Source organism: Phocoena sinus, chromosome 20, assembly GCF_008692025.1.
Source record: "Phocoena sinus isolate mPhoSin1 chromosome 20, mPhoSin1.pri, whole genome shotgun sequence".
Classification (NCBI taxonomy): domain Eukaryota; kingdom Metazoa; phylum Chordata; class Mammalia; order Artiodactyla; family Phocoenidae; genus Phocoena; species Phocoena sinus.
In genome coordinates this window covers 11,429,514-11,451,081 of record NC_045782.1, presented here as the reverse complement: position 1 = coordinate 11,451,081, position 21,568 = coordinate 11,429,514, and the positions used below count along the sequence as shown (strand labels likewise).

General features: G+C 47.2%; 2 protein-coding genes across 3 annotated transcripts in view; one reads left to right on the top strand and one right to left on the bottom strand.

Annotated features, from left to right (window-relative positions):
- Positions 1-7,242, bottom strand: part of ZZEF1 (zinc finger ZZ-type and EF-hand domain containing 1) — a 112,748-nt gene extending 105,506 nt beyond the window's left edge. Inside the window, 1 exon segment of the mRNA XM_032615536.1 lies at positions 6,730-7,242. Within this exon segment, the coding sequence (XP_032471427.1) occupies positions 6,730-7,083 (354 nt within the window). The 5' untranslated portion in view covers positions 7,084-7,242.
- A 108-nt stretch (positions 7,243-7,350) lies between these two features.
- Positions 7,351-21,347, top strand: LOC116745119 (neuferricin). 2 transcript variants are annotated; one of them, XM_032615561.1, is made up of 4 exons: positions 7,351-7,895; positions 13,559-13,699; positions 17,819-18,005; positions 18,504-21,344. In XM_032615561.1, the coding sequence occupies exons 1-4, from the start codon at positions 7,646-7,648 to the stop codon at positions 18,718-18,720; spliced, it is 795 nt and encodes a 264-aa protein (XP_032471452.1). In that variant the 5' UTR covers positions 7,351-7,645; the 3' UTR covers positions 18,721-21,344. The 2 variants fall into 2 exon arrangements, with proteins under 2 accessions (XP_032471452.1, XP_032471453.1); XM_032615562.1 differs by lacking the exon at positions 7,351-7,895 and adding an exon at positions 7,972-8,971 and having other exon boundaries at positions 18,504-21,347.
- The last annotated feature ends 221 nt before the right edge of the window (positions 21,348-21,568 follow it).

Here is a 21,568-nt window from a genome sequence, read left to right as displayed (position 1 = left end):
AGTTTGTGCCCCAGTCCGGGAAGATCCCACATGCCGCAGAGCGGCTACGCCCATGAGCCACGGCTGCTGAGCCTGCGCGTCCGGAGCCTGTGTTCCGCAACGGGAGAGGCCACAGCAGTGAGAGGCCCGCGTCCGCAAAAAAAAAAAAAAAAAAAAAAAATCTTCCAACAAACAAAAGTCCAGGACTAGATGGCTTCACAGGTGAATTCTATCAAACATTTGGAGAAGAGCTAACACCCATCCTTCTCAAACTCTTCCAAAAAACTGCAGAGGAAGGAACACTCCCAAACTCATTCTATAAGGCCACCATCACCCTGATACCAAAACCAGACAAAGATACTACAAAAAAAGAAAATTACAGACCACTATCACTGATGAATATAGATGCAAAAATCCTCGACAAAATACTAGCAAACAGAATCCAACAACACATTAAAAGGATCATACACCATGATCAAGTGGGATTTACCCCAGGGATGCAAGGATTCTTCAGTATATGCAGATCAATCAATGTGATACACCATATTAACAAATTGAAGAATAAAACCCATATGATCATCTCAATAGATGCAGAAAAAGCTTTTGACAAAATTCAATACCCATTTATGATAAAAACTCTCCGGAGAGTGGGCACAGAGGGAACCAACCTCAACATAATAAAGGCCATATATGACAAATCCACAGCAAACATCATTCTCAATGGTGAAAAACTGAAAGCATTTCCTCTAAGATCAGAAACAAGACAAGGATGTCCACTCTCGCCACTACTATTCAACACAGTTTTGGAAGTCCTAGCCACAGCAATCAGAGAAGAAAAAGAAATAAAAGGAATACAAATTGGAAAAGAAGAAGTAAAACGGTCACTGTTTCCAGCTGACATGATACTATACATAGAAAATCCTAAAGATGCCACCAGAAAACTACTAGAGCTAATCAATGAGTTTGGTAAAGTTGCAGGATACAAAAATAATGCACAGAAATCTCTTGCATTCCTATACACTAACAACGAAAGATCAGAAAGAGAAATTAAGGAAACAATCCCATTCACCACTGCAACAAAAGGAATAAAATACCTAGGAATAAACCTACCTAAGGAGGTAAAAGACCTGTACTCAGAAAACTGTAAGACACTGATGAAAGAAATCAAAGATGACACAAACAGATGGAGAGATATACCATATTCTTGGATTGGAAGAATCAATATTGTGAAAATGACTATACTACCCAAAGCAATCTACAGATTCAGTGCAATCCCAGCAAATTACCAGTGGCATTTTTTACAGAACTAGAACAAAAAATCTTAAAATTCGTATGGAGACACAAAAGACCCCCTGAATAGCCAAAGCAGTCTTGAGGGAAAAAACCAGAGCTGGAAGAATCAGACTCCCTAACTTCAGACTATACCACAAAGCTACACTAATCAAGACAATATGGTACTGGCACAAACACAGAAATATAGATCAATGGAGCAGGATAGAAAGCCCAGAGATAAACCCACACACCTATGGTCACCTTTTCTTTGACAAAGGAGGCAAGAATATACAATGGACAAAAGACAGCCTTTTCAATAAGTGGCGCTGGGAAAATTGGACAGCTACATGTAAAAGAATGAAATTAGAACACTCCCTAACACCATACAAAATGGATTAGAGACCTAAATGTAAGACCGGACACTATAAAACTCTTAGAGGAAAACACAGGAAGAACACTCTTTGACATAAATCACAGCAAGATCTTTTTTGATCCACTTCCTAGAGTAATGGAAATAAAAATAAACAAATGGGACCTAATGAAACTTAAAAACTTTTGCAAAGCAAAGGAAACTACAAACAAGACAAAAAGACAACCCTCAGAATGGGAGAAAATATTTGCAAACGAATCAACAGACAAAGGATTTATCTCCAAAATATATAAACAGCTCAAGCAGCTCAATATTAAAAAAAACAAACAACCCAATCCAAAAATGGGCAGAAGACCTAAATAGACATTTCTCCAAAGAAGACATACAGATGGCCACGAAACATATGAAAAGCTGCTCAACATCACTAATTATTAGAGAAATGGAAATCAAAACTACAATGAGGTATCACCTCACACCAGTTAGAATGGGCATCATCAGAAAATCTACAAACAACAAATGCTGGAGAGGGTGTGGAGAAAAGGGAACCCTCTTGCAGTGTTCGTGGGAGTGTAAATTGATAAAGCCACTATGGAGAACAGTATGGAGGTTCCTTAAAAAACTAAAAATAGAATTACCATATGATCCAGCAATCCCACTACTGGGCATATACCCTGAGAAAACCATAATTCAAAAAGACACACGCGGGACTTCCCTGGTGGCGTAGTGGTTGAGAATCCGCCTGCCAATGCAGGGGACATGGGTTCAAGCCCTGGTCCGGGAAGATCCCACATGCCGCGGACCAACTAAGCCCGTACGCCACAACTACTGAGCCTGTGCTCTAGAGCCCGCGAGTCACAACTACTGAGCCTGAGTGTCACAACTACTGAAGCCCACGCGCCTAAAGCCCGAGCTCTGCAACAAGAGAAGCCACTGCAATGAGAAGCCCACGCACCACAACGAAGAGTAGCCCCCGCTCGCCGCAACTTGAGAAAGCCTGTGTGCAGCAATGAAGAACCAACAACGAAGACCCAATGCAGCCAAAAATAAATTAATTAATTAAAAAAAAAAGACACATGCACCCCAATGTTCACTGCAGCACAATTTACAATAGCCAGGTCATGAAAGAAACCTAAATACCCACTGACAGACGAATGGATAAAGATGTGGGGACTTCCCTGGTGGTGCAGTGATTAAGAATCTGCCTGCCAATGCAGGGGACACAGGTTCGAGCCCTGGTCAGGGAAGATCCTACTTGCTGCGTAGCAACTAAGCCTGTGCGCCACAACTTCTGAAGCCCACATGCCTAGAGCCTGTGCTCCACAACAAGAGAAGCCACCGCAATGAGAAACACACGCACCACAACAAAGAGGGACCCCCGCTCACCGCAACCTGAGAAAGCCAGTGCTCAGCAACGAAGACCCAACGCAGCCAAAAATAAATAAATAAAATTAAATTTAAAAATCTATTTAAAAAAAAGATGTGGTACATATATACAATGGAATATTACTCAGCCATAAGAAGGAACGAAATTGGGTCATTTGTAGAGACATGGATGGATCTAGAGACTGGCATACAGAGTGAAGTAAGTCAGAAAGAGAAAAACAAATATCGTATATTAATGCATATATGTGGAACCTAGAAAAATGGTACAGATGAATCAGTTTGCAGGGCAGAAACAGAGACACAGATGTAGAGAACAAATGTATGGACTCCAAGGGGGGAAAGTGGTGGGGGGTGGGGCGGGGTGGGGTGGTGGTGGGGTGAATTGGGAGATTGGGATTGACATGTACACACTGATGTGTATAACACAGATAACTAGTAAGAACCTGCTGCATAAAAAAATAAATAAAATAAAATTCAAAAAAGAAAATGGTCCTTCCTTCTGACTTTACAACCCAACGAATTTCACAAAGTAGGCACCAAAGCTAATTCAGAAAATTAATAAAATAAGACCTAGGGCTTCCCTGGTGGCGCAGTGGTTGAGAGTCCGCCTGCCGATGCAGGGGACATGGGTTCGTGCCCTGGTCCGGGAAGATCCCACATGCCACAGAGCGGCTGGGCCCGTGAGCCATGGCCGCTGAGCCTGCACGTCCGGAGCCTGTGCTCCGCGACGGGAGAGGCCACAAGAGTGAGAGGCCCGCGTACCGCAAAAAAAAAAATAATAATAATAATAAGACCTATTCGTACTAAATTCCCACATTCAAGGCATCTGCTATCATCCTATGTTCAGCACTTTTTTCCTGCTCCAAAGTCTACATGATTTTCTGGAAGCTTATCATATTAAGAGCACAATATCTAATCTCTAATCTCTGATGTCAAATAAGAATTTAATTTTAACTCTAATTCCTCTTCTACATAGGAGTCAATTAAATTAAATATTGCTCCCTGTGAGCAAATCAAAGAGTCCTTCTCCATGGACCACACCCACCAAGAGAAAAGGTGTGTTGTACTATAAAATGACAACGTTTCAGACTTTGGTCTTTGGTACAAGTTCAAGAATTTTTTTAGGACAACACCTCAAGCAACTGAGGTCACAGGTATGTGAAGGCAAGACAGCTGGGTACACACGGATGGCAACAGGAGCCGGAAGAACCAACGTGTACAACTTGGAAACTCTTACCATTACACTAGTAAATACTATACACCGATGAGAACCTGCTCTACAATCTGGTCCCTGCCTGCTTCCTAGCCTTGCTCGCCTCCTGCTGCAGTCTATGAAATTGTAACCCAATATCTGTTTTCCTCTTCCTCAGTAATTAAATCCTGATTTTTAGCTGAATATATGGCCATGGAATAAGGATCTTTCCCAGCCTCCCTTGCAGTTAAGTGTAGCCATGTGACTGGGTTTGGCCAAATGGGTTTGTGGCCCTCTCCTTCCTTTTCCCTTTCCTGCTGGTTATGCAAAGCAACAGCAACAGAGTCATTTGGGTCATTAAGTGGAAGGTGACTGTGGAGGAGGACAGCACAAGAAGATGGCCAGAGTCAGGTCCCTGATAACTGTGAAACTGCCATATCAATCCTGGACTGCCTAAGTGGACTTTTACATAAAAAGCTTCTTTATCATTTAAAGCACTGATGCACTGGATTTTCTGTCTTGAAGCAGTTTTGTAACCATAACACATCCTACCATTCTTTCTGATTCTCTATTCTCTGGACTTGGGACTTGTGTATTTGACTCCCTCTGCCTGAAATACTGCTAACACCTCTGCTCCTTGTCTGCTTTCAGCCTTCAAATCAGAGCTGAAAAGTTAACTTTCTCAGGTAAGTCTTCCTTGACACCCTGGATGAGCTTAAATACTATTTTTTCACTATGCTTTCCCTTGGATAATACTCACCACACCTATAATTGCTGGGTTAACGTGCATCACTTTCAGTACTAGATACTCTTTAAGAACAAGTTATCTGCTTTGTCCACTGTCATCCAAGTGCTGAGTACTCAGTTTATGCCCAACAAATATTTATTTGCTCAGTGAATGAATGGATAACGTCATAGCCCTTGAGTGAATTCTGGGCCACACCTCGAGGACTTCTGGCTTCACATTACGGGACTCCTGTAGCTCTATTCCTGTCAGACACTCTCACAATGTAAACACTGTTTCCCTCCATTCTCTTTTGGACAATTTTGAAATGTGCTAACTCCTTCAAGAGATCTGCACAGCTCTTTCTGACACTGCTTCATTTTCTCTTTACACACCTAGGACTAGAGTGGAAAGTATTGGGAATTCCCCGGCAGTCCAGTAACTAGGACTCCACTCTTCCACTGCAGGGGGCCCAGGTTTGATCCCTGGTCAGGGAAATAAGATCCCACAAGCCACGCAGCCAAAAAACAAACCAGAACAAAACAAAAAGAGTGGAAATTATCATGAATCCTCCTGGAATTAAAAAAAAAAATGGAGACACTTCACTAAGTTATATGACCAACATTTTCAAAAATCGGGATTCTTTACAGGTATTTTTAAAAGGAAAATATAAGAAACCACATTATCTGAATTCTGGCCATGTAGAGGAAAACATCCTTAAAATATTTTAAAAGCCTCTGGTTTTAAAGTGTACCTCACTTTTTAATGGCATTACAAGTACCTGTCAGTTTACTGCTTTATGCACTCACCCTTCACTGACACTGAATATACTACATGGTTTACCCATTTTCACAAATTAAGCACCTTTTTGTTATAACATTGTGGAGTTAAAGAAATAGGGCCCCAAGGAGGTAGTGTGACGTAAGAAAAACAAAAAACCAAGAGATCTGAGTGACAGTCTCAGTTTTGCCAATGATTCACAGGGTGATCCTGGATCAGTTCTTTCCTTAACTCTAAAATGAAAAATGCGGTACAGATAATTTCTAAGATCCCTTTCAAGGGAAATATTTTGTTGCCATATCAATTTGCAGTTAATCACTTAACAGAAACAATGTTGGTGACTATGCTCAAAACTATTATATACAATTACAAGTAGTGACAGGAAACTTGGTATTTGCCTGTCAGTTTTAGGTTCTAGGTAGGTTTAAATGAGTCGAAAATACGACTTGTCAAAGTTCTAAAACAAATATGTGTTTTGGAAAAGCTAGTTTCTGGGTGATGAGAATGGCTTTCAGAATGTGAAAATTTCCAATATGTGTTATTCTCCTCCCACATTCGTCAGGCCCACACACTGGATTCAAAAGGGGCCCTGCAAAAACCCACTGGCCAATAAAACAGAATGGTTTTCATGGCCACTCCCTTGATCCCTAGAGCACATCTCCCTTAAACCATTCTGGAGCATGATAAGGAAGCTCCAGAGGGCAGTTGATGCAGCGTCAGGCAACAGCACAAAGGTCTATACCACAGCAACATGCAAAGACATCTACACTTGTCCAGTACTTCCGAGCAAGAACGGCCTAGTCCAGGATTTCCACACCTCTAATAAAGGTTAAAGAGATTCACAGTCGTCTCCCGAAGTGAACAGGCTGGAAGCGCCCACTGTGAGTCCCGGCACACTCAGGCTCCTATTCTGGGAAACTGCACACCCTATGGGTTCCTGCCCAGCCTCTCCAAAGCCACCGCCCACCTCTTCACGCCCTTGGGGGCGACCGCCCTGCCCCCGCCCCACAGTCGCCAGTCAGCCCTGACCTCCTCGAACCGCTCGCCCGAGAAGCCGGCGCCACGAGCCTCCAGCAGCTCCCCGAACTGCTCCAGGGTGACGGACTCTTCGCCGCGGCCCAGCCGCTCTTCCAGCCAACGCAACAGCGCGCCGTGGTGCCTAGACACCAGAGACTCGCAGGGCGGCGCGGGCCGCAGCGCAGCCGCCGCCTCTCGCAGTCGGGCCGGCTCCAGTAGCGCTGCGGCGGGAGGTAGCGCCGGGGCCGCGGGGCCCGGGCCGGGGGTCGTCCCCGAGTCCTTGGCCCAGTCCTGGTGCGGACCCCAGCCCTCGCCCCCGGCGGCTGCCGCCTCGTCTTCACTGCTGTGACTCGGAGCGTTCCCCATGAGGTCTCCGTCTCGGGCGCCCGGCTCTGCCGCCGCCGCCTCCCCGCCACGACCTGTCAACCTCAGACGGCACCCGGCGGGCGGGGACGGGGAAGGAACGGCGGCGGCTGCGGCTTCCGGCTTCCTCGCCGACAAGCGAGGACTGATGTCGCAAAGGCGCCGTCAAGTGGACTCCACCAGCTGTCGTGAGACAGCTAGCTAGGGCATCCTGATTTCCAAGACGGCGCGTCTGTCATTACGTCTACGTCATCCCGCGGCCTCCTTTGCCACCATCTTTGTTGGGGGCAGGTAATCTGCCGGGCAGGAAGGCGTTCCGCTACTCACTTTCTCGGTATCCCTCCACAGTCGCTAGCTATGCTAGAAAAGTACGAGAAAGAGTTGGAGCCAGGGGGTGAACTTTTCGCCAGACTTTCCCCTTTCAGTCCTCCGTTGTCCCCTTGGTGACAGGCGGACATAGGCGAGCGCGCGTCGCGCCGGTGACGTCGCGGCCGGTTCTCCGCCATCTTAGTTGTGGACAGAGAGGCAGCAATCTCGGAGGAGCCGAGGCGGTGCGGCTGTCGAAATGCAGAACCTCGGCAGGCGTGGGCTCTGGCTGGGCCTGGCCGCGGCGGCAGCGGCGGCGATGGCCGCACGGTTGATAGGCTGTTGGAGTCCCCGCGCTGACTTTCGCCTTTTCATACCCGAGGAGCTGGCCCGCTATCGCGGCCGCCCTGGGGACCCGGGCCTCTACTTGGCCTTGCTCGGACGCGTCTACGATGTGTCCTCTGGCCGGAGGCACTACGAGCCTGGGGCCCACTATAGCGGCTTCGCAGGTATTAGCGGGGCGGTTCACGCCGCGCTTCATTCATTCACTTATTCATTCATTCATTTCCTCTTTTCCTCCCCACATTCGTCAGACCAGCGTGGGAACCGGGCTCAGCTGCATCATCCTTCTGGTCTGTTTTGACTCGGGCAGGACTATGGGCAACTGTTGCCAGCCTTTGCTTTCCCTGTCTTTCCCCACCGCTCTTCTTGAGTTAGGCTGGAGAAACACATCTCTTGCCTCTTACGAGTTACCTTTTACCCGCCAGCGGAAGCCCCCAGTACCTGCTTTGTGCCACACTGCGTGGCTCTCAGGGCCCAGAGATGAGTGACGCCCTGCCCCGGCCTCAAGAGTACCCCAAATGGTTGGAAATGATTCCAACCATTTCTTCAATGTGCCCCAATCGGAAGCGATCTTCCTTTCCCCCTACTCCAGGTTTCCCCTAAAAGTAGTATATTTGGTTTGAGTCGTTCTTGCTTCTAGTACAAATGCATTTGTCTGCCTTCCTTAAAAAAGTTTATCAGGTTAGAGCACAGGGAAGGAGTCTGGCCTCATTTACAGTCCTTCAGTACTTAGAACAAAGCTGGCACGTTAGGCCTCAAAGAACATTTGTCAAATGAGGATTATTCTGTCCTCCCTATTTTATATGTTGGGGGATTGGAGGATGTGATTTGCCTAAAGCCCTCACAACTAAGTCCTGACAGGACTTGAACTAGGAACACCAGCCTACTACTTTTAGAGATGTCGTCTTACCAGCCCAGAAGAATGACCATCTCCTAGATTAAAAAAGAAAAAGATGACGAGCAAGCCTACGGCCAGTGACTAAGCTGATAGGAAATAAGCATTTCCCACTTGTCATTATTTCAGGAGAACTGGGTAGCTGCCTCTGGTACTTAAATACAAGTCACTTCCCTGTCTTTAGGGAGAACTTTTAAGAAATAGAAACATTGCCAGAGAAGGAATTAAGTTCAGTTGGTGTTGCTGAGCTCCTCGAACAGTCCAGAAGGGGAAGGGACTTACCCAGGGCTACACAGTGAGTTAGAAGCAGAGCTGGAACTGGAATCAAGTGTTTTACTTACCTGCCAGGTGAGGACACTTTGGTGCACTCTCCTGCCGCACTCTGATGCAGCCGTCATGGCTGTATGCACAAGTGTGAGCAGAAAACGCTCCATTTCTGGAGTGATTTTTCTTTTGCAATGTGCTCTACTGTTGACTGAGTTCCTCTGTGCCCAATATTTATTCACCATCCATTTACTGACCCCTGCCATGTAGCTGGCCCTGTACCACATGCTGAGGAATCAGAGATTATAACATTGCTCCCCAACACCTATGCACTCTAGTAGAGAAGCAGGTATGTTCACTTATTCGCTCAGTCAATATATTTTTTTTTAAAGATATTCAGATGGTATAAAATCCACCCTTTTAAAGAGTACAAGTGGTTTTGAACATAGAAAGTTGTGCAAGTATCACCATTATCTCATTCCAGAGCATTTTTATCACCCCCAAAAGAAACCCCGTATCTATTAGGAGTCATTCCCCAACCCCTCCGACTACTTAGCCCCTGGCAACCAGTATCTACTTTCTGTCTCAAAAGATTTGCCTCTTCTGGGCATTTCATGTAAATGGAGTCATGCATGTGGCCTTTTGTGTCTGGCTTCATTCACTTAGCATAATGTTTTCAAAGTTCATTCATGATGTATCGGCATGTCAAGACTCCATGCCTTTTTATGGCCAAATAATATTCCATCGTATAGATATACCACATTTTGTTGATCTATTCATCATTTCTTGGATATTTGGGTTGTTTCCACTTTTTGCTTATTATGAATAATGCTATGAACATTATGTACAAGTTTTGTTGTGGACATGCATTTTCAGTTCTCTTGTGTATATACCTAGGAGTGGAATTGCTGGGTCATATGGTAACTTATGTTTAACTTTCTGAGAAACTGCCCGTTGTTTCCTAAAGTGGCTGCACCAACCTACATGCCCATCATTGATGTATTTAGAGTTCCAGTTTCTTCACATTCTCAGCAAACTTGTTACTGTCTTTTTTTTTCTTTTTGATTATAGCCATTTTAATGGGCTTGAAGTGGTATTTCATTGTGGTTTTGGTTATTTGCATCGCACTGATAACTAGTTGAGCATATTTTCATGTGCTTGTTGACCATTTGTATATCTTCCTTGGAGAAATGTCTATTCAAATCCTTTGTCCATTTTTAAATTGAGTTGTCTTTTTATTGTTGAGTTGTATATGTGAATTCTTCATATATTCTGGACACTTAGACCCTTATCAGATATATAATTTGCAAATATTTCCTCCCATTCTGCAGGTTCTTTTCACTTTTTTTTGAAGTATAAATGACTCACAATATTATGTTAGTTTCAGGTGTACACCACAGTGATTTGATATTTTTATATATTACAAAATGATCACCACCATAGGTCTAGTGACCATCTGTCACGGTACAAAGTTATTACAGTATTATTGGCTCTATGCCCTATGCTGTATCCCCATACTTATTTATAACTGGAAGGTTGTACCTCGTAATCTCCCTCACCTATTTCATTCAACCTCCTTCCTCCTTCCCTGTGGGCAACCACAAGTTTGTTCTCTGTATCTATGAGTCTCTTTCTGTTTTGTTATGTTTGTTTTTTTTGATTCCACATATAAGTGAAATAATACGGTATTTGTCTTTCTCTGACTTACTTCACTTAGCATAATACCCTATAGGTCCATCCATGTTGTCGCAAATGCTAAGATTTCATTCGCTTTTATGGCTAATATTCCACTGTATACGTGTATATCCATTTATCCATCTATGGACACTTAGGTTGCTTCCATATATTGGCTACTGTAAATAATGCTGCAGTGAACATAGGGGTGCATATTTCTTTTTGAATTTGTGTTTTGTTTTCTTTGGATAAATACCCAGGAGTGGAATTGCTGTATCATATGGTAGTTCTATTTTAAATTTTTTTGAGGAACCTCCAAAGGGTTTTCCATAGTAGCTCCCCAATTTGCATTCCCACCAACAGTGTACAAGGTTCCTTTTTCTCCACATCCTCGCCAACACTTGTTATTTGTTGTCTTTTAGATAATATCCATTCCTACAGGTGTGAGGTGATATCTCATTGTGGTTTTGATTTGCATCCCTCTAATGATTAGTGATGCTGAGCATCTTTCACCTGTCTGTTGGCCATTTGTATAGCGTCTTTGGGAAAAATGTCTATTCAGGTCCTCTGCCATTTTTTAATCAGGTTGCTTGGGGTTTTTTTGTTTTGTTTTTTAATTAATTAATTTATTTTAAATTTTTGGCTGCGTTGGGTCTTCGTTGCTGTGCGCAGGCTTTCTCTAGTTGCAGAGAGCAAGGGCTACTCTTCGTTGCGGTGCGCGGGCTTCTCATTGCGGTGGCTTCTCTTGTTGTGGAGCATAGGCTCTAGGCACATGGGCTTCAGTAGTTGTGGCACACGGGCTTAGTTACTCCACGGCATGTGGGATCTTCCCGGACCAGGGCTCGAACCCGTGTCCCCCGCATTAGCAGGCAGACTCTTAACCACTATGCCACCAGGGAAGTCCCTGTTTTATTTTGTTCTGTTGATGCTGAGTTGTACGAGTTCTTTGTATATTTTAGATGGTAACCCTTTATGAGACATATCATTTAAAAATATCTTCTCCCATTCAGTAGGCTGCCTTTTCGGGTTTTCTGTTTGTTTTGGCTGCGCCTTGAAGCTTGCAGGATCTTAGTTCCCCACCAGAGATCAAACCCTGGCCCCCTGCAGTGGAAGCACGGAGTCCTAACCACTGGACCACCAGGGAATTCCCTTGCCTTTTCCTTTTGTTGATAGTTTCCTTTGCTGTGCAAAAGCTTTTACGTTTGATGTAGTTTCATTTGTTTACTTTTGCTTTTGTTTTCCTTGCCTGAGGAGACATTCCCAAAAATATTGCCAAGACCAATGTCAAAGAGCATACTGCCGGGAATTCCCTGGCAGTCCAGTAGTTAGAACTCTGCAGTTTCATTGCCGAGGGCCCAGGCTCGATCCCTGGTTGGGGAACTAAGATCCCACAAACAGCACGGCCAAAAGAAAAGAGCATGCTGCCTGTTTTCTCTTGGGTGTTTTATGGTTTCAGGGCTTCACTTTCTTGATAGTGTCCTATAATGCACAAAATTTAAAATTTCTGACCAAATCCTAATTATTTTCCCTCTGGTGGTTTGTGCTTTTGGTGTCCTAGCTAAGAAACCATTGCCTAATCCTAGGTCACAAAGATTTACACCTATGTTTTCTCCTAAGAGTTTTATATTTTTAGCTCATAATTCAGGTCATTGATTTATTGAGTCAATTTTATATATGGTAGGGGTCCAATTTCATTCTTTTGCATGTCGCTATTCAGTTGTCCCAGCACCATTTGTTGTAAAGACTATTCTTTCCCTCATTGAATTGGCACCCTTATTGAAAATCAATTAACTATAAATGTATGGGTTTCATTCAGTCGTGTATTTATTGAGAATTTACTAAAGATCAGGCACCACCAGACACTGGGGAACTGATTCTTAAGTTTGGTGTGTTCTTTTCCCTGATAAAACTTGCGGACTAGTAGAAATGACAGACATTAAATAGTTATCACATAAGCAATTAATCAGTTATTTTTGTGATGAGTGTTAAAAGAACATACTGGTGTTACTAGAGGCCTTAGCCTAGTGGGGGAGGAGGAGAGCGAGAAAGGGAGTACAGTGGCAAGGTGAGGTTGGCGGTGGCTGGTGCAGAGCCTTGAATGGCCTGCTAAGGAATATGTACCTTGTCATAGGGCAAAAGGAAGCCCCTGAGGATTCTGAAGCAAGAGAATGGTATGATCGATTTAATTAAAATATCAGTCTAAGTGTTGTATGGAAAATAGATGAGCAGGGGGCCAAATGAATGCAGGGAGACCTAGCAGTTACTCTAGTAGCTCAGATGAGAGACGACGGCAGCCCAGGCTTGCTGAGTAGTAGATGGGGCCAGGCAGACTGATATTTAGGAAGAAATTATAGGACTTGGGGACTGATGGGATGTGAGGGATGAAGGAGTCGTCAAGGACTACATTTCTGGACTGAGCAACTGGTTATTAACCGAGACAGGGAGTACGAGAATAGAGGCAGGTTTCCAGGGGCTGGGGCTGCAGTATGGACATTTTTAACTCGTGATGTCTGAAAGTCATCTAAGGCACGTTGAGCAGACAACTGGATATACAGGTCTGGAGCTCAAGAGAAGTCTGAGCTAAACATACAAATTTGGCATCTTTGGCAGAGAGGTGGTACTTGAAACCACGGAGTGGATGAGACTGTCAAGTGGAGGGTGTGGATGGAGCAAAGGAGGTGAACAAGAACTGATGTCTGAGGCTGGTAGAAAATGAGCTAGAAGGGTAGGAGGAAAACCAAGAGTATAGTGTCACAGAAGCCAAGGGACATGGTCCACCATGTGAAATGTTGCTGAAAGTCAATGAAAGAACAGGATGCATGCCAGAAAGTATGTCTAAGATCCAGGAGCGTCTGTCACCGAGGGGGAGGAGGGATCAGCTTTGCTGGGGGCTGGGGAGTGAGGGTTTTTGGGAGATGTTTCTCAGAAAACAGATTCTTGAGTTGCTACAGTGTTGTTGATTTATAAGTTAATCTACTGGAAACATCTCCCCTGCAGGCCGAGACGCATCCAGAGCGTTTGTGACCGGGGACTACTCTGAAGGAGGCCTTGTGGATGATGTATCTGACCTGTCATTTTCTGAGATGCTGACACTCCAAAGTTGGCTTTCATTCTATGAGAAGAATTATGAATTCATCGGTAAGTATTCCACAGGTCATTTCCATAGATTTCATTTAGTTGTCTTGCAGTTGTTTTCTTGTTTTTGTTTTGTTTGTCTTGCAGTTCTTTTAAGGGGCTAGAATTCTTTGGGGATTGGACTCAAGGTTAAAATCTGAAAAATGCCCATGGATTTTTCACCTTAAACTCTGGCTGTCAGTGTGGCGATATGTCCCGGAAGGAAATGGCTGGGGCGCTTGCTTCCATCACCTTTTTTTGGGGCCGTGCCGTGGCTTGTGGGATCTCAGTTCCCTGACCAGGGATCCGACCAGGCCCTCGGCAGTGAAGGCGCAGAGTCCTAACCACGGGCCCACCGGGGAGGTCCCTGTTTCCCTTGCTCTCGCTCCTGGGAGAGGACTGCCCGACCACTGGCTTTGGCCTCTGCTGCCCCACAGCCTGCGCCACTCTTGAGTGACCCGCCCAGGAGGGCAGCTTCCCCATCTCGCCGTGTTCCAGGCGTCTGGCTTCAGACACAGTCAGGGAGGCTCAAAGCCTGTTTGCAAATGGTTTTGACAAATATCCTTTTACTTCGTCCCCGAAGGAGACAGACATCAACCTGTGCCCATCCTCAACGAACTGCCTCCCAGGTGGAAGTCATGCTCATCAAACACTTGTTCAAGCCAGCTGTGTGGAGCGCCGCACCTGCTGCCTAGATGAGACGATACCTAACGGTGTCCTAAAGAAATGTTAGACGCTAAACAGTAGATTGCTTCACAAACACTGACAACTGGGATGGTTGGGCCCCTGTTCTCCATCTACTGCTGCCCTAACCTCTCACTGGAGCCCACTTAAGATACGGCTAATTTCCTGAGGAACGTCAGTGTCACTTCACCCTGGAACAGGTCTAAACTGGAAGTTCTTTCTCTGTCCCTAATGCCCCTGCATGTCTGCTTCTGTCATTACTCCCTGGGTTACCTTTGCTGAGAACCTTTCACTGGCATTTTCACTGACTCCTCTGCTCCGTCCACGTCCAACTAGCCAAGGCTTTTTTTCATGAATCTGAAGTTCTGTTTCCAGTGCCCCCTCTTCCACACCCACCACTGTTGGCCCCTGTCACCCCAACCTGCAGCACCCCCTATCTTTGTTTTCACCCAGTCTGCACCAGGCCACTCCTCAGATCACAACTATGTTTGCCACTGAAGGAACTGACCTCTATCCGTCTGGCCTTCAGAAGGCTTGGTTCTCCCTTTTCCCCATAAAGTTGCCAAACGAAAGCTGAAACATGACTGTGTTAATAAGGAAAAAACCCAACACAGAAGAATAAAAGTGGAGTCCTGTGTGTCAGCAAAGGATGCCAGACCAAACACATCACACTGATGTCGAGGAGCAAACTGATGTGTTTGGTGAGATGAGTGAACTCGTCTTGTCTGAACAGTGTTAACATGCAGGGGAGTGAGGGGCACATGGTCAGAAATGCCTCCGAAGGACTGTAGTTAAAGTCAGGATGTATTCGAGTATCTGCTATGGATATGCTGTGGTTCTGGTCCTCATGGGGACCACAGATGAGCTGAATGCAGTTCCTGTCCTCTGTTAGCTCATTCTGTAGGGGGAGGGCAGTGTGAGGTTCTTTCAGGGCACCAGAAACCCTCAGGACAGAGCGTCAGAAGATGAAGGTTTATTACACAGGTGCACACTGAAGGACGACAGCAGGAAGCCATCTTGGCAGCCACATGGCCAGGCCTCGAGGGGAAACGAGATGCCATTTTTGTGTTCTGGAGACCCAGCCAATGGTGACCGCCATTCTCATGACACAGCTTCTGCCTCTTTCTCTGTTGTCTCTACTACTGCTGTCCTCTCTTTGGGTCTCATGTCTAAAACCCACCAGGACAGGCTTGTCACCATGCATACAGAGACCCTCTATAGGAGAAAGTGCGGTGCCAGGCCAACTCAGACTGAAGCCCTGGGACTTGGGCCCTGCTCCCTTCATTTATTCTAACAAGCGTTCAAAATGAATGCTCTGAACTAAGCTGCTTTGAGTGCTGGGGCCTCACTGGTGGGGAGAGCAGTATCATAAACTAGTAAACTGACTAGACAATTCCAGATAGGACTGTGAATAAGCTAAAACTAATGTGATGCATGTTTGGGCGTGTGCGTGACACCTTTAGAGCGGACGGTCAGGGTAGCCTCTTGGAGGAAATGAAAATTAAGCTGAGACCTGGAAGGTGAGAAGGAGCCAGCCATCCTGAGATCTGAGAAGAGAGTATTTCAGGCTGAGGGAACAGAGTGTGCGAGGTGGGGAGCAGCAAAGCATGGTCAGGGAGCCTACAGTGAGGGAGGGGACCACTTAAGAGGAGGCTGAAGAAGCAAACACAGGTCAGATGGTTGTCTTGGAGGCCTTTGATAAGAAGTTTGTGTTTTATCCATATGTTTTAGGAAGCATTAGGAGGGTATAAGCCAGGCATGGAGGTGTGATTTACGTTTTTAAAAGGTCACCCCAGCTACTCTGTAGAGAAAGAACTGTGGGAAGGAATGAGCTGAAGCAGAGACCACTGGGAGGCCACTGTCGTAATCCATCGTCTGGATTAGGGTGGTAGCAGTGGAAATGGAAAGGAATGGGCAGAATCAGGGTGTTTTTTAAAGGTTGGACCGACACGATTCACCCATGGTTTGGACATGAACGAAGGGAAGTGTACATTTAGATGTGAAGGAGGAGTCAGAGATCCAAGGCTCCTAAGCCAGGGAACCCAGGCAGAAGTGATAAGAATAGGGACCTCCCTGGCGGTCCCCTGGTTAGGACTCTGCGCTTCCACTGCAGGGGGCCTGGGTTCAACCCCTGGTTGGGGAACTAAGATCCCGCAAGCCACACGGAGTGGCCGAAAAAACAAAGTGATAAGAATAGAATTGGAAAGGTCAGGATAGGGTGTTGGACTTGAGAAGATGAACTGAATCTTGGGTACACGAACGTACCCTGGAATCTCAGTTCTCGGGGACTGAGAAGATTGGACAGACACAGCAGGAGCAGGTATGTACAGATACCTCCTCCTACTTGGGCAAACCTTCTAGAAGTGCTTTCTGCTGCTTCTCTTGCCCTGTGCCAGGGGCTGCTGTGAAATCCACCTGCACTTCAGGACTCGGAGATGCAAGTCCCTGCATCTAAGAACTGATCTCTTCTTGGCTCTGGCCTACAGGCTCGCCAACCACTTGCTGGCCACTGCCATAGCTCAGACCTTACAAATTCTGACGGGGATTTCAAACTAAAACCAGTTTCCGGGCTTCCCTGGTGGCGCAGTGGTTGAGAGTCCGCCTGCCGATGCAGGGGACGCGGGTTCGTGCCCTGGTCCGGGAGGATCCCACATGCCGCGGAGCGGCTGGGCCCGTGACCCATGGCCGCTGGGCCTGCGCGTCCGGAGCCTGTGCTCCGTGGCGGGAGAGGCCGCAGCAGTGAGAGGCCCGCGTACCACACACACACACACACAAAAAAAAATCATAAAACCAGTTTCCACTCAGCTTGTCCACTGAAGGACTGAGCCGGAGAAGAATGGTGGAGGGGAGAGCATGAGCTCAGGGCCAGACCCACTTAACTAGCTTCAGGGACTTCCCAGCTATTCAGTCTCCCAGTCTCTCTCCTAGGACCACGGGAGCACTGATTTCTCTCTCAAACGGGTGTTAGGAGGATTACAAAATACTGGTAAAGTGCTAGCACAGCTCCTGATGCTGAGTGAACACTCAATGAATGACTTATTTATATCCATATAAGACAAAATAATTCAATGTGGAGAAGAAATGAGCCACAAAAATGTTATGCAATAAGCCATTCATTCATCAAGCATTTCTTGAACACCTACTGTGTACCTCAAGCACTGTGGAACATTGAAAAATGAGTGACATGTGGGGAAAGATTTTATAATTTCCGTGCTGGAGGACTCTACATCTAGAACAGGGAGGCGTCTATCCAGAGTCGTATAAGATGTTGAGAGACATCGGGATAGAAGGCAACACAAGTCCCTCCAACCAGTTCTTAATAAATCAGCAGCCAGCAGGCTACTGTGGAAGGCGGAAGCCCTGGGGACTCGGCTTTACCAGGACTTCTGCAGGAGCTAAGCCTCTGTTCCTGCCCCCCCTCCCACGGCTACTCTGATGTCAGCTTTCCTGTCACCACAGGGAGGGTGACAGGAAGGTTCTACGGAGAGGATGGGCTACCTACTCCAGAACTGACCCAGGCAGAAGCCATGATCACCAAAGGCTTGGAGGCAAATAAACAGGAACTGAAAGAGAAGCAGAAGTTTCCACCATGCAATGCTGAGTGGAGTTCAACCCGGGGCAGCCGGTTCTGGTGCTCCCAGAGGAGGTAAACGGGCTTCCCTTCTGTTCCTCTCGCCTCTCCCCCAAATCCATCTTCTAGGTCACCACATCTGTGCTGTTCAGTGAGGCCATAAATTGACTGTTAACCCAGGGGAACTTTGTCAAAATACATGTGCTCTGGGATAGCGATTCTCAAGCCAGACGCTGCTTTTGAGACGCTCAGAGGCCAGTGGGGAAAAGCCTTTCACAGGTGTTGCCACCAGTGCAGGGAAGTGGCGCCGCCTCCTAGGAAGGCAGAGGGCAAGGGCCGGAGCAGCAGTGAAAGGATGACGGGCTGTGCCCTCAGAGGGGAAGCTGGAGGACCTCGGGGGAGAGCAAGAAGGTTCGGGTGAACACTGCAGACCACTGCCTTGGGAAAACACCAAGGCGGCAAGTGAAATGGCTTCTACTTTTCACAAGGCCTGGTTCACTGCTCCCTCTCCTCCCTTCCCAGAGAAACTCACGACTTCATGCTTTAAGCAGCCCTCTTTCCTTCTCTCCTTAGTGGAGGTGTGAGCAGAGACTGGATTGGCGTCCCCAGGAAGCTGTTTAAGCCAGGTGCCAAGGAGCCCCACTGCGTGTGTGTGAGAACAACTGGCCCCCCTAGTGACCAGACGCCGGACAACCCTACGCACAGAAATCGTGGGGACTTGGACCACCCCAACTTGGAGGAATACACAGGCTGCCCACCCCTAGCCGTCACATGCTATGTCCCCCTCTGAGCCGGTACCCTGTATGTCCATAACCCACAGGGAACCCTCACCTGCCTTTCCCTAATGGGCCCTTGACTCCTGTGCCCTAGGAGGGCTCCTACATGAAACAAGAGGGCCTGGAAGGACTGGGCCATGCTCTGCAGACAGGACTCACGCCCCTCCCTATGGGCTCACCATTTTGGTGACTGAGGCCAGTGCTTGGCAACCTGCCTAGTACTGGTCGGCCTGTTTTTGCCACTATTCCGCTAGATCTCCTCACCATCATCCTTTGGAGTTCGCAGGTATTAACGGGCACAAATTTGACCAACTCGGAGCTAACTGGACAGACACGCAGAAGGGCTCTGAGCTCCAACAGCTTCCTTTCCACGGACTCCCAGGCTGCCCAGATCAGCTGCCGGCCTGGGCCCTGCTTGTAACTCTCATCCTGACCAGGACATCGGGGGCTACGTCATTCCCTTACAACTCAGAAACAAGCAGACACATCCAGAAAAGACATACGAACTAACAGTGTCAACACAACCCTGTTCCGGTTCCCCACTTGCTAATGTGAGCCCTGACCTTTCTTAAAAGTAAGACCTCTGCCCTTAGGCAAACTTGAATTTATCAGTACAGCCAAAAGCCACACTGAGTTAATTCGAGCTGGACCAATATAGTGAGGTGACAATAAAACAGGATAGGCTAGTTCTGGAAATGGAAAAGTTTTTGCTTATAGGGATGCAGCAAATCCAGATAACTCTGAACAAAGCAACAATTTAAAGCAAAGATATTGTTTCTCTTTTAAACACTTAAAATTAGGGGTGGTGTGTTTTCAAAGGGAGAAGTCTGCATTTTGAGCAAAAGGTAGTTTCACAGCTCTAACGCGGACACTGGCTAGCGCAACATCAAAGTTTGGGCAAGGCTACAAATGCCCATACAAACAGCCTCAAGAGTGGGTGGTGTGTCCAAGGTCATCTGTAATCTCCCACACTGGACCAAGTTCATACCCGTGACCTCCTCGATTCTAGTTAAGCTCATGGGGGCAGAGTTCCTACCTTACAGGTTAGGAAACGAATCTGAAGCGATTACAGGTTCATGGTCTCCCCATCTGTGCCTTCACCTCAACTTCTCCCAGTCCCCTCAGCTGTTAATCTAAACATTCTCTGTCCTCCCTTTCTTGGTCTTTTTTCCTCTCCTTTATCATTAATCTCACTTAATAGCTTTCCAGATTCACGGACTGGAAAACGGAGGCTGCCTGCCCTAACTGGTGTGGCTCACTGCCCTTCGGCCACAGCTGCTCTTCACGCCTGAATCCTGCTCTTGGCTCCTTTTGCCATCCAGGAGCTTCCTCACCGGCCTTTCCGGCACCTTTAACCTTTTCCTGCCCCCCGGCTCTTCCCTTGAAGTCTGCATTCAACAGCTCACTTCCCTTCCCTCCTGCCCCATTCTTCTGAGGCCCCGTAACTCCTTCCTGTCCCTACTTCGCGCCCCAGCGAAGCTTCGGAGAATGCTGCACGTACTCAGGCTTTGCTCCTCAGCCCCCATCTGCCTGCAACACAGTCGCCCAGCTTAGCCCTTCCCTGCGCCACAGCAGGATAAATTCTGTACTGGCAAACCCACGGCCACATTCAATTATTACCTCCCTGGACCTGTCCCACTTGAGGGACCTCGTGAAAGCCTCCCTTGGCTTTCTCCCCATTTCCCTTATCTCCCTCGGGGGTCCCTTCCAGCCTCCTGGAAAGCCTCTCCTCCACACGCCTTCCCACCAGCTCCTGTCGCTCCTGCGTCAGCTGCCAAGTCTGCCATCTAGTCCAGGCGGCTTCCCTGACCATTTCTGCAGGCACCAAAGACTCCACAGTTTAGTCTTCATCTTCTCCCTGGTGATTCTTCCAGTGTCCCTGGATGGTTCCACCATCGCCATCTCAAAGCACCCAGTCACACCAAGTAAGAATCCTGGCCATCCTCCCCAGCCCCTTCCCTCCTGAGCCCCTCCTCCTGACCAGTCTCCAGGTCCTGGCAATCCCACCCCTTACCTGTTCAGTACTCCTCCTCTGGTTGAGGCCTTCCTTTCTCACCTGATCTAACTGCACTCCCTCCAACCCATCCTCCACGCTGCCAAGCCATCCCCGTGATGTTCAGGGCATTCTCCGTGTAAACGTCTTCAGTGGCTCCCTTATCTGTAAGGATCAGGTGCTAACTCTTCAGCGGCACACAAGGCCCTTCTAGGGTCCGTCTCCTCTTAGCCTCTGTATCTCTGCCACCACCTCCCATGTGCACTGATCCCTCCAGCCTTCACCTCGCTGCTTTATGCCTGCAACACCTTCACCCCGGCTGTCCCTTCTGCCTGGAATGACATGTCGTCTTCTCAATTTTTCTACCTCTTATCCCTTAATAACTTAGCTCAATCAACTGGGAGGCTTCATGAACCACTGGCCCACCAGTGGATTTAGACGCACTTTCCTCTAGGAAAATAATTCTGTGTTCACTTCTAAAATAACAAATGTCACAGTGTCCCGTTACTATGAATTTCCTATCAGCCTCTCGCGTTGGACTGCAGACTCTCTTTGAGACAGGGACCAAGGATCACTTGGCTTTGTACCCCCACATCCACCATACTTAGGACACGAGAAGTGTGCAGAATTAGCTCTCTTGCAGATGAGGCAACCGAGGCCCAAAGAACTTAATAAAGGCACATAGCAATGAAGCTGAGCCTAGAACTCAAGGTTCTTGTCCTGACTCAGTGCTGTCTTCGTGCCTCCACGGCTTGGCATGTCTCCGCCCTCCCTGGAGCAGGAGCAAACAGTAAGGAGGCGAACTTAAGTGAGGACCTTATTCTGAGTTCCACACAGCCCTTGAGCTCAGTGCCTGAGGCACCCCTGCT

Excerpts from the sequence above, each read along its gene's own strand:
- LOC116745119 (XM_032615561.1), top strand. The coding sequence starts at position 7,646 with ATGCAGAACCTCGGCAGGCGTGGGCTCTGGCTGGGCCTGGCCGCGGCG. Across the intron at positions 7,896-13,558 it reads CCACTATAGCGGCTTCGCAG|GCCGAGACGCATCCAGAGCG; the intron begins GTATTAGCGGGG and ends TCTCCCCTGCAG. Across the intron at positions 18,006-18,503 it reads TTCTGGTGCTCCCAGAGGAG|TGGAGGTGTGAGCAGAGACT; the intron begins GTAAACGGGCTT and ends TTCTCTCCTTAG.